Raw genomic sequence first — 12770 nt, forward strand, 5'->3', positions numbered from 1 at the left:
TTGGATCAATCAAGAGTTTCTTTCGATAGCGTCTTGAGACCAACTTTCTGTATTGATGAATTTAATCAAATCAATAACAAGGCAACTCAAAGAAGATGAATTTAATCAAATCTCTTTCAAGGTATAAAGCAAAAGCTCGTTTATTAATTATCAAAGTCTCAATACAACTTTAAGCTTTAATGCCTATTTATAATAAACCTTTAACTCTAGGTAAGCTGAAATTTCTATTATTATTGTGGTTTTTTTAATGAGTTAAAAGGTCTACATTTTACGATGAGTTTTTATTATACAGTAATGTCAAGATGATGTGTACTCTGTGGGGTGGTTATGCTAAACAAGTATACGACTACAATATGAGTAACATGTCCATAATGATTATTTCTATTATCAGGTTCTGTTCCATTAAAGAGTGGAAAGGTATGTAATTTGATTTGTTAAGGTTTCTAATTATTACTCGCAGACAATATAATATGATGAATGTTCTCCAGGGGTTTACTCCATATCCAGCGGGTTTAATTCCACCCACATTTTGCTAAACCCAACGTGTTCATTGGTTGATGAGTTTAAATTGTGGTACGTAATAAAAAATGTATTTTTTTAAAAATGTGTTATTAAATTGGACTCTAAAGTAAAATTATGTCTTTTTATCTATGTAGTCTTCCTAATGATTCACTTGCTATTACAAACAAGGATAGTAGCCAATGGAGTGTTGCTAGTGCTACATCTGTTTGTGCCTGGTTTTTTGTTCTTAATGAGAGGCTAACAATAAGAGATATCGTTGACAGTACTCTGGTTAGACGTTCACTATTATTTTTTATTAAATTAAAATTATTAATTTTAATATTGATCCTAACATGCTGTTGTCTTGAGTAGGTTGGGACTTTTGTCACCTTGGGGACTATTGAAAACGTAGATACTGAGCGTGGTTGGCAATATCTAAGTTGCAAATACCACAACAAAAAGTTATGCCTACAACCAATGTTGATGATGAGAACTGTCCCTTGTTCTACTGCAATACATGTGATAAAGAACACATTGATGTCATTCCGAGGTATTTCATTGAACGCGTACATAATTAACTATTCTGATTTTTGTTATACGATGTGGAATTATCGTGTACGTCATCCAGTTATTAATTGACATTAAACTTAATTGGTAACTCAGGTTTAAATTAATTGTCCACGTTAAAGACGAAACCGGTGAGGCACACTTTCTTTTGTTTGATGGCAATGCTCAAGTGCTTGTGCGTCGTTCTGCCGCTGAACTCCATGATGAGATACCGTCAAATTTAAATAAAAGACAAAATTATTACTATATGTATAAATTAGAGTCCTCACTTTTCCCTTTGTACTTGTAGAATCTAGATGAAGACTTGTTACCAGAAGCTGTTAGCGACCTTTTTGGCAAGAGAATCCTTTTGAGGTTTCAGTTGATGCTGATAACATCAAAGGAAAGAGCTCTCAGTATGTTGTTCGAATTGCTACTGCTGACCGTAAACTGATTGAGGAATTTGCTGCTTTGCCAGTTAAACAGGTATTGTTCTCATTGGTGTGTATAGTTCAGCTAATTCTTACATTATCGTAATACTGATCGGTTAAACTTTTTCTTTCTAGGTCCTAATGCTGCAGTCTTCAGATGATATTTCTTCTGGTTCAGGTGGTTTATCAGGAACTCCATTGTCTAAAAGAAAAAGCCAAGATGAACAACAGAGTAGCCTAGAGGATCAACATTCCGTGAACAAAAAACTTTTTCTAAAGAAAGTCAAGGGAGAGTAACATAGCTAATGTCAATGATAGTTAATGAGACGTATCTTTCTACAATCGTGGCTTTGTCTTTGTCTTTATTTCTTTAATCCTTCGCTGGAAACTGTTTTACGAATATTGCATTATATCATTGAGATTCTTACTATTTTTCTTTCCAAGGATTGGATAAATATTACTATTCATGGTTTACTAATTAGTTAGTACGAGATTCAACTTGAAGATTGAAGATTTACTATGCTATTAAAATATGAAATTTTTATGTTTTTATGAATTATTAATGCTATACACGGTTGTTTCAATCTCAGTATCCATGGTTTACTAATTGGCAGAAAAAAATGCATAGTCGAGAGTGAATATATAATTTTTACTACTCTTCCATGAATAAATGAAATTGGCAGAAAAATATTTCTTTTTCCTTAACTCCACCTATATCTTACAGATGTCGTCATATAAAGGTTTGATGTGAATTATATTTTTCGGTTGATTACATTTGCATAGACATGCGTTCGTTCATAATTTAGTCGATTGACATTCATAAAGGTTTAAGAAAAACTTGAACTGGTTTAGGGTGTTCTTAAATTCTAATGAACTTAGCCCATGAGTTATATCGCCCTTACTACAAAATGAAGCCCAATACTAAAAATGAGAAATGACAAAAAGGTATGAAAACATTTGACGGGGTCCAGTTGTCATGTGAAAAGTCACGACCCTTCGATTCTCCTTCTTCTATATAAACTGTACACTGACCGAGAAACTTCCCAAATCTATCATTTCTCTTCTTCGTTTGCTTTTGTCTCGCCAACTATTACGCAAGTGAGTTCTCTTTCTCTTTAGGGTTTCGTTTACTGTCTATGATAAACTGTAGATCGATTTATAAACTGTATATTGTGTTTGGTTTTGTAGCCATCATTTATATTTTCCTGTATATTTCGTTATGTATTTTTCGATTATAGGATGTATATATCGTTAGTAATCAATTTGTAAAACAGTAGATCGTTTCACAAAGAAAGGAGTTTAGATAGGTTTTGTAGCCACGATTTACAGATTTGTTCTGTAGGTTATGTATGTTGATCTTGCTAGGGTTATTATAATTTATATTTGAATCGGAGATCCAGTTTATTTGTTTTATTATTTTTTAAATTTTGGATTAGCAAGTAAGCAAATGGTTATTATTGGCTGTTTCATTTCTCATATTTTTATTTATCTAACCCGTACTGTTTAAACCTAACATGCAGATCAAGATCTATATCATGGCAGGAAACAAGGATCTCAAAATGAAGGCTCCAATGGTCGAAGGCTATGGTTCAACCGTTGAAGAGGCATTCAAGAAAGGGCGTCTGGAGACAACTCAGCATTACTATGGTTCAACCGTTGAAGAGGCATTCAATGACAACCGTGAAGAAATCCATATCTGAAATTATTGAATCAAATGAGGTAAACATTTCGACCTTCTACTAAATTTCCTAAATGTTTTTTTTGTATAAGGGAAAAGTAATTCTCAACATCTAATATTTTTTATATGATTTGCATTTCAATGCTTTATCATAGTCTGGAAGGTTTATGGTTGTTGCTAAAATCGAGGCCATTGATTTGGATAAACCATGGTACTACACGGCCTGCAAAGTTTGCACAAGAAAAATGGATAGACAAGTAAATGGTATTGAGGGAGAGAATCAAAATATTCACCAGAACCCTCAATACAATTGCAAAAGTTGTAGAAAGGATTTTGATAATGGTATTAACTGGTATGGTCTTTATAGTTTTCAACCTTCCGGACATTATACTATCATTTTGTTAAAATTTCATATACTAAATAGCTTTTATATCTTTAGTTACCACTTGGTTGTACGTGTTAGCGATGAATCAAATGTTGAAGCCAAATTTGTGCTTTTCAACAATATCGCGGAGAAGCTAATTAGAAGACCTGCGTTTCAGTTGGTCCAAGAGGCTCCTCAGGTATTTGCTTCATTTTTATTAGGGGGATTAAAGAATTTATTATTGAGATACTTTACACATCGGAAATGAATATTTATGTTTTATAAGAAAATCCACATTTACTACCACAATCTCTAACTGAATTGATTGGGAGGAAAATTCTATTTATGCTGACTAGCGAATCTAATGGTCAAAAAGAACAAAATTCAGCATATGTTGTTGATTCAGTTGTTGACAATGCAGAAATAATCGAACTCTTTCATCCACATGTTAGTTTTGGTTGCAATAGAGCATTTGATATTGTAAGTATATTTACATATTCTAACAAAATTATTTATTTATGCAGCCACATGTTGTCATCTTTCATGATTATGACTCAGATGAGGAGTGAGTATTAAAAGAATCGATGCTAATCCAAAATGAAGGAAGAAAGATCAAGACCATTATGCACTCAAAAGTGCAAGCGTTTAAACAATTATTTGGATTTGGCATTTTTTAAACAATTAAATTATTTTCCATTATTTCCCTTTTGCGTTTTTTGTCTTATCACAATGAATAATAAGTTGTTCTTATATAATTGGTTTATAAAATAACTACTATACAACTTTTTTGAGATCATAGCACATTTAATCTTTAAAACTTTATCAAAAGAATAACCCAATCAGTTGCATTTTAGATCCGATAAATTATTTTATATCTAAGGTGAAAAAAAATTGGGGTTCTATATATGTTAAACTTACCAAAACAATCAGTACACAGCTAACAACAGATGATTCGTCAATTATAAAATATCAACTGTTTTCCGAAAAATATCATATTCACTTGCGCAAGGAATATAGACACGGTAAGAAATTAATACCAACTTTAGAATTGGCAACAAAGGATTTTGCATATATTTCAAATAAAACCTAATAGTCATGAATCTATCTTTATTATATTGATTAAATAGGTCGTCTTCTGAATTCTATAGTCTTCATTTTCTTTCAAACTATATAAGTTTGTTGAAGCCTTTTTCTAATTGCATTCGGAAAATTCTATAGGTAGAGTCCTGTTCTTAGAAAAGACACAAGCAATATCTGAAAAGTCTGACGCATGAAGAGAAGTAATCCACTAGGAACAGACAGTGGGAAGAAACCACCAAAGATTAAAAAAATGGGTATGTTTTTCTTAAAATTAAATATAAACCTTTATCATTTTATTATAAGTTTAATACTGCTGAATATATAACTGAGTATACCCGATTGGTATGGAAAATTGATACAAATAACATAAATTCTCTTCAACAAATATATTTCATAACAATTTCGTACACATTCAAAAGTAACAAACTTTTAATATTTTTTCTATTTTCTGCCACACTTTAATAACATAGGTATGAATGACAAAGAGAATACTCCAACGGGAAATATAACACAAAAGTCGTCCATCACAAATGTTTCACCAGAAACAACAATCAATCCTTTTAGAACGCCCTTTCATAATGTTACGAATCAAGTATTTCGACCCATTAATCCACAGCCATCGGAGCCTAAACCTGGATTAACACAGCAAGATAGATCTGCGAGAAAGGAAATACTGAATAACAAAAGAACAATAGGCCTTACTACCTCAAATAGAGGTTATTCTCTTTGCGGTTTGATTTTCCCGACGTTGATTTTTGTTAATCTGCCAAAGAACCAAACATTTCTGACAGTGATCTACGTTTAATTAAACAGTGACAAGGATTTTCAAGCCAACCAAGCCATCAGTTGTACCAAATATCGGTAATAGTTTCTTTTCCACTGATACTTACGATAATACTATAGAAAAAGTATGCAAACATTTCTCCATATTACATTACTTATTTCTAAAGGTTATTGTACTTACGTCTGCAGGTTCTTATACTTCAACCCAAACTTCACTAAATATTTTAAATGGCAGTGGCTCTGTAACCAACATGGACCCATCGAGTATATGAACCAGTAACTAATCATGGCAGATAACATAAGTTATTTTTGAAGTAGTATTATTTTAAAGAAATAGTCAAGCTAATGGACTTTGATTGAAAAAAAGTTTCTTATAATAAAACAATGTTATCTTTTAGCTTCAATTGGTAATCAAGAATCTATTATCGGGAGTACCAACATTTCCTTCAGGAAACGTAAGATAATTGGATCACCTCCATCGGTTAATTCAAAGACTAAACAAAAGAAATGTAACAACGAGTTTTAAATAATAATGAAGGGATATATATTGTATTGTACTATATCTAAAGTGCAACTAAACTTAAACATTTCCAAAAACAGCAAGACCAGGTTTGAACATTGCAGGACCATCGAGTTCTGGTCTTCCACCATTGTTTGAAACAGATTCAAATCCTGAAGGTATTGTTTTAAATGTTGTAGATGTGTACCAATTTCAGCAATTTCTAACATACTTACATTCGTTTATATGTTTAAGTCAATCTTTTGCAGCTACTCAGTGTCCAAACCAAAACAAAACAAATGAATTCATTCCTCCACCAATGTTCATCGTACAGGATCATCCTGAAGGTAGAAAGTCTTTTCCATCTACATAGTTAGACTCAAATTTATATTCATTGATGATATTCGATTTTATATGTTGTGATATACTTTTCATGCAGCTTATAATAATCGATATGAAATGGAGAGTGAGTCTGAAAATGAAGATGAAGATGACGAGAATCAGACTTACAGTGGCTATCCTGGTGGAGAGTCTTTGATAAACCCATCACCACAACATATCCCACAACAAGAAAATCATACCGTAATTTCATCTATTACTATCGGGTTACAAAAAAACGATGATGTATTCAAAATTGTACAATGTCTCTTGATAATAAATAACAATTTAGTAGTTAGTTTTTATACTAATGATGTCATTTTTTATACAGGTTATTACGACGAAGGAGATCCAGTTTGGAATTGTAGGTTTTGTCAAGCATACATGTGGTATGGTGAAAGAATTGCAAAACACCGTCGTAGCAAGAAACCTGTATTCTCAATGTGTTGTAAACATGGTAAAGTTGTACTTCCTCGGCTTGCGAATCCTCCAATGGAGTTAATGTATTTGTTATGCAAAGGAGACGAATTAAGTAAACATTATCGAGAGTTTATACGAGCTTACAATATGATGTTCTCTTTCACATCACTTGGGGGGAAGATAGATCATTCTATTAACAATGGTCGTGGACCATTTGTTTTCCGAATGTCCGGTGAGAACTATCATCGTATTGGTGATATAGTTCCCGAGCCTAGACAAGCTCCAAAATTCTCCCAGCTGTATATCATTGATACTTTAAATGAGATAAAAAAATAGACTTGACGCTTATGCCGGGTAATTTTGTAGACTTTTTGAACTTATTATGATTATATTTTAGGATTTTGCATGTTTGTCTACAATTTGTTAACTTAGTTTTGATTCTTAATATACTGTCCAGGTCTGACGGAGCTAGCGCTAAGAAACTAAGAGAACCACTTGTTCTTCTTCTGCAGAATATGTTAGATCAGTATAATCCTCATGTTAAGGCTTTGAGGTCTGCAAAAGATAGGTTCGACGTGGAAGGATCAACAGGTTATAGGATGAGGTTGATTGAAAGTCGGCAATCTGATGGACGGACCCATAATCTGCCCACTGCAAATGAAGTTGCTGCTTTGATACCTGGAGATTTGTTTTAAATATGGAGCCCCGAGATATTGTTCTAGAGAGTACAAGTAGAAAGTTGCAAAGGATAAGTGAATTACATCCGGCGTATTTGCCTCTGCAGTATCAACTATTGTTTCCATATGGAGAGGTTGGTTTTCGATTAAATATTCCAATTGGTTTTGAAGACACGGCTGGGAGAAAACACAAAAATGTAACTATGCGTGAATACTTTGCATTTCGCGTTTTAGAGAGGAAGGGGGAAGCACCCACGATTACGAGATCAGGCAGATTGTTTCATCAGTTCCTTGTGGACGCCTACACAATGATAGAATCGAGTAGACTGCATTACTTGTGGCTGAATCAGAAAAAACTCCGGTCAGTTAGTTATGATGCAATCCAGAAAGCAGCTGCAAAAGGCGGAGCTAAGATGGCTGAGCAAGGGAGCCGAATTTTCATCCCAGCAACTTTCACCGGAGGAAAACGGTATATGAAGCAGCATTACTACGATGCCATGGCTCTGTGCAAGTACTATGGATTTCCAGATCTTTTCATCACTTTTACGTGCAATCCAAAATGGCCTGAAGTTACAAAATATCTGAAAAAATATAACCTTACCACCGAAGACAGACCTGAAATATTGTGCAGAGTTTTCAAGATGAAACTCGATAATCTTATCGAGTTTTTGACAAAAAAGGACGGCTCCTTATTTGGCCCAGTTTCTGCAGGTAAATACCCTAACAAATTTTCTCCAGTGATGCCGGTGTTTTTTGTTTTGTTTTTCAAAGAACTTCTTTAGATAGTATTTTGCTCAGTTAAAATGTTTTAAATGATTTCTTTTGTGTTTTGTCAGTAATGTACACGATTGAGGTTCAGAAAAGAGGAATGTCACACGCTCATATTCTCGTCTTCATGTAAAATGGAGCCAAATTTCCAACAGCTGATCATATAGACACTATTATATCGGCTGAGATACCGGACAAGACGGTAGATCCAGACCTGTATGCAATCGTTGGGGATTGTATGATGCATGGTCCTTGCGGTCCAGCAAAGAAGGATAATGTATGTATGGTTATTGGTAAATGTTCTAAGATGTTTCCGAAACGACTGAACATCAGGACATCGATTGACGCAAATGGATTTCCAGCTTACATGCGTCGTATTGATGGTAGGTTCATTGAGAAAAATGGAATCAGATTAGACAATGGATATGTTGTACCTTACAATAGAAACCTCATGCTTCGATATCACGCGCATATGAATGTCGAGTGGTGCATCCAAACGCGAGCTGTTAAGTATCTTTTCAAATATATCCATAAGGGACCTGATTATGCTTCAGCTGCAATAGATAAAGAAGATGAAGATGGCGTCATAGACGAAATAAAAACATATTACGACTGCAGGTATTATTTTATTTATTATTATTACTGAGTATCTATGTGTTCATGAACCGAAAATAAAAAATATTCTATTAATATTAGTCTAAAGTATTAAACTATACGCTTAGACAAATATATATACTATCGTATATGAAATTAAAAAACTATGTTTATACAATTAAATAATTACATTATAATAATTTAGTTAAACTGTCTTTACATTTTAAGGTCTACGATTGTTGTTTCTAATTTATGTTTATCGTATTTGTATATTAGATATATAACTGCATGCGAGTCGTCGTGGCGGGTTCTTGCTTTTCCTACACATTTTCGTACTACTTCTGTAGAGAAACTTGGATTTCAGCTCCCGGATCAGGAGCTGGTGTTTTTTTATGAAGATGAACCTATTGAGAATATTCTGAAGAAAAAATCTATCAACCAATCCATGTTTCTGGCGTGGTTCATAGCAAATCAAAAATACCCAGAGGCAAGAGATTTGACATATGCCGAATTTCCAACAAAATTTGTTTGGAAATCAAGTATGAGAGAATGGGTACCACGTAAACGAGGCTTTGTGATAGGGAGGATTGCGCATATTAATCCAGCACAAGATGAGCTATATTTCTTAAGAGTAATGCTAAATTGGGTAAGAGGGCCGAAATCATACGAGGATATAAGAACAGTTGATGGTGTTGTATATTCTACATACGAAGATGCCTGCTATGCTTTGGGATTGATGGATGATGACAAGGAATACATAGAAGCTATCAAAGATTGCAGTGATAATAGTTCTGGCACATATGCGAGGAAGCTTTTTTCGAGAATGTTGGTATCCAAAACATTATCTCAGCCTCATGTTGTGTGGGAAGCTATTTGGGAGTATCTTACCGACGATATTCTCTACAAGAAACGACGAGAAACTGGAAATGTCGGTGAGCTTTTTTCTTATTAAACCAAATATGTTTTAAATGAGGTCTCTCTTTTTTAATTAATTTTTCAAACTTGCAGAGTTGAACTTGACCATAGATCAGATCAAAAACATTGCTCTAACCGAGATCCAAAATCATTTGCTTAGCAATGGTCGTAGCCTCCAGAAATGGCCCCTAATGCCAAAGCCAGATGATTTTGGTTGTTACAACGGCAATCGCCTTATAAATGATGAACTTAAGTATGTTGTAGAAGATCAGCTAAAGGAAAATGAAAGACTTATGGCGATGATAACAGATGAGCAAAGAGGGGTTTACAACGAGATTTTGGATGCAGTTTTGAATGATAGCGGTGGAGTGTTCTTTCTTTATGGTTATGGAGGCACAGGTAAAACCTTCGTATATAGAGCACTCTCATCAGCAATCCGATCTAGACGTATGATTGTTCTAAATACCGCATCCAGTGGAATTGCTGCATTGTTGTTGGAAGGAGGTAGAACCGCACATTCCAGGTTTGGTATTCCGATAGATGCCGACGAGTTTACTACTTGCAAGAAAATGGAGCCAGGATCAGATCGTGCAGAATTAGTTAAAGCAACAAAGCTCATTGTATGGGATGAGGCGCCTATGATGAGCAGACACTGTTTCGAGACGTTGGATCGTTCTATGCGTGATATTATAAGATCTTCTGAAGACAAACCTTTTGGAGGTAAAGTAGTTGTTTTCGGTGGAGATTTCAGACAGATTTTACCGGTTATACCCGGAGGTGGTAGAGCAGAGACTGTTTTGGTGACTCTGAATTCGTCATATCTTTGGGAGCACTGCAAAGTTTTGAAGCTAACAAAAAACATGAGATTGCTCGCTGGTCTTAGTGATGATGAAGCAAAAGAGCTTCAATCCTTCTCAAAATGGATTTTGGATGTTGGAGATGGAAAAATAAATTTGCCAAACGACGGTCAAGTTGACATTGACATTCCTTCTGATCTGTTGATAAAAAATACTGGAGAAGATCCTATTCATACTATTGCAAAGGAGGTTTATGGACAAGCTTTTCAAACCTCAGAAGATAAGGATTTGTATAGACATCGAGCCATTCTCACACCCACAAATGATGAAGTTGATAAAATAAATGCTTACATGCTTTCGCAGTTGCCAGGTAACATTTGATTTTGTTTACTCTTATGTTCAAGTAACTTTTTACATGTCTCTAAAGGATTTACACGTGCTTTCAGGTGAATACAAGGTTTACCTTAGTTCTGACAGTATAATACCATCCGATGTTGATGTAGAAGAAAATGTTACCTATCCAACAGAGTTTTTGAACAGTGTTAGAGTGGCAGGAATGCCTAGACATAATTTGAAGCTGAAGGTTGGTGCTCCTATTATGTGTCTCCGTAACTTGGATTTGGTAGATGGCTTATGCAATGGTACTAGGCTAATTGTTACTCAGTTGCCCCCCCATGTGATAGAAGGTAGAATTATAACCGGAAACAGTATTACTGGAGACAAAGTCTGGATTCCTAGAATGTATATCAGTCCACCTGACACAAAGTTTCCCTTCAGAATGCGTCGAAGACAGTTTCCCGTTACATTGGCTTTCGCGATGACCATCAACAAAAGTCAAGGTCAAACACTTGGAAGTGTTGGTTTGTTTTTGCCTAGGCTAGTGTTCTCTCATGGTCAGCTCTACGTTGCACTTTCAAGAGTTAAGTCGAGATCTGGATTAAAAATCCTAATAACAGGTAAAGAAAGGAAGGCGGAGACAAAAACATTGAATGTTGTCTACAAACAAGTTTTTCAAAATATTCCGTAGGCAGGGTACGTGATTGTTATATATTTTTTCACAATATCTTTTTAAAAATATATCAATTGTCACGATTGTTTATTTTTTGTATTTGGCAGATGGGTGGTGATGACTATTAAGATCAATACTATTTTATTTTCGGAAAAAATTGTTCAGACTATTTTGATCATGGTATGTGAATTTAATATTGTTTCCCGAGAAGTTAAAATTTACAAATTTGCAAATCTTTCAAATAACGATAACCAGTCCAATTTCTTACAAAATAAAATTGTTTGTTTTTTCAGGTTTCTCATCGAAGTTGTTTTCTTTATCGAAAATTGTACTTCATACTTTATACAATTTATGGATAATATTTTCAATTTTATTATCTTTTCTTTTAATGTTGCTATATACATTTTACTACTCAAATTCATGCATACAATAATTTGCAGTGGGAAAAATAACAAATTACAACATATATATCATCTAATTCTAATTACTGATAATGTAAAATATGTAGTCATCTCTAAATATATACTATTAGTTATCTATTTCGGAAAAAAAAATTGATGTCTAAACACATAATTTTTTGGAACGTTGAAATTATACATATTCACAATAACAACCTCTTGATACTGAAGTTACTTTGTTTCATCTCCTCCTTTTAAAATATTAACTACCATCATATGCACTGTGCCTGATGCTTTATCCCAAAATAGGTGGTCTTATGATATAAATCTTGTTACTTCCAAACCCGACCAGTATTTTGAACATATTTTGAAACTGTACATTGCCCGCACAGGGTGTGGACCGGTCACCTAGTATTGTATTAAATGATCGTCTTATAACAGGAAAAGTCAACTAATTTTCTTTTCTAAATTGATGCCATTTACGAGAGAATATTCATATCTATATTATTAAAACAGAAACATTGTGATTTTTTCTAGGTGGATTTTTAAGTTGGACCTAGATATATATATGTTCTGGTCCTATTAATTAACAATTAATTTTAGTATATTATTTTCTTATTCTATTTTGCATTTCTTTATCCTATTTTGCATTTCTTTATTCTATTTTGATAACTTAATTATGCATCTATATTATTAAAGTTGAAGTACACAATTGGATTTTGTTTGGAAACAAGGATAATATAATAAATGAGATATGTTTGAAAACATTAAAAGTAGAGATTTGTACTTTCTTTTATTTACACATTTAGTCACTGTATTTTCAATAAACTAATAACAAATGAGAATTGTTCATAAATATGAATAACATATTTAATATTTTTTTTTGCTTACACATTTAGTCATTATTTTATAATAAATTAAACAACCTCCTT

At 33.6% G+C, this 12770-nt stretch overlaps 2 protein-coding genes across 2 annotated transcripts; both read left to right on the plus strand.

The window, feature by feature from the left end:
• Positions 1-7560: 7560 nt before the first annotated feature.
• Positions 7561-10812, plus strand: LOC108831385 (uncharacterized). Its single transcript, XM_057008380.1, has 5 exons — positions 7561-8068; positions 8281-8743; positions 8996-9651; positions 9728-10680; positions 10795-10812. Exons 1-5 carry the CDS (start codon positions 7561-7563, stop codon positions 10810-10812), a joined length of 2598 nt encoding a protein of 865 aa, XP_056864360.1.
• Positions 10813-10846: 34 nt separating this feature from the next.
• Positions 10847-11458, plus strand: LOC130511408 (uncharacterized). The gene has a single exon (XM_057008381.1). It carries the CDS (start codon positions 10847-10849, stop codon positions 11456-11458), a length of 612 nt encoding a protein of 203 aa, XP_056864361.1.
• Positions 11459-12770: the final 1312 nt, after the last annotated feature.

This window comes from Raphanus sativus, chromosome 4 (assembly GCF_000801105.2).
Source record: "Raphanus sativus cultivar WK10039 chromosome 4, ASM80110v3, whole genome shotgun sequence".
NCBI classification, from domain to species: Eukaryota; Viridiplantae; Streptophyta; class Magnoliopsida; order Brassicales; family Brassicaceae; genus Raphanus; species Raphanus sativus.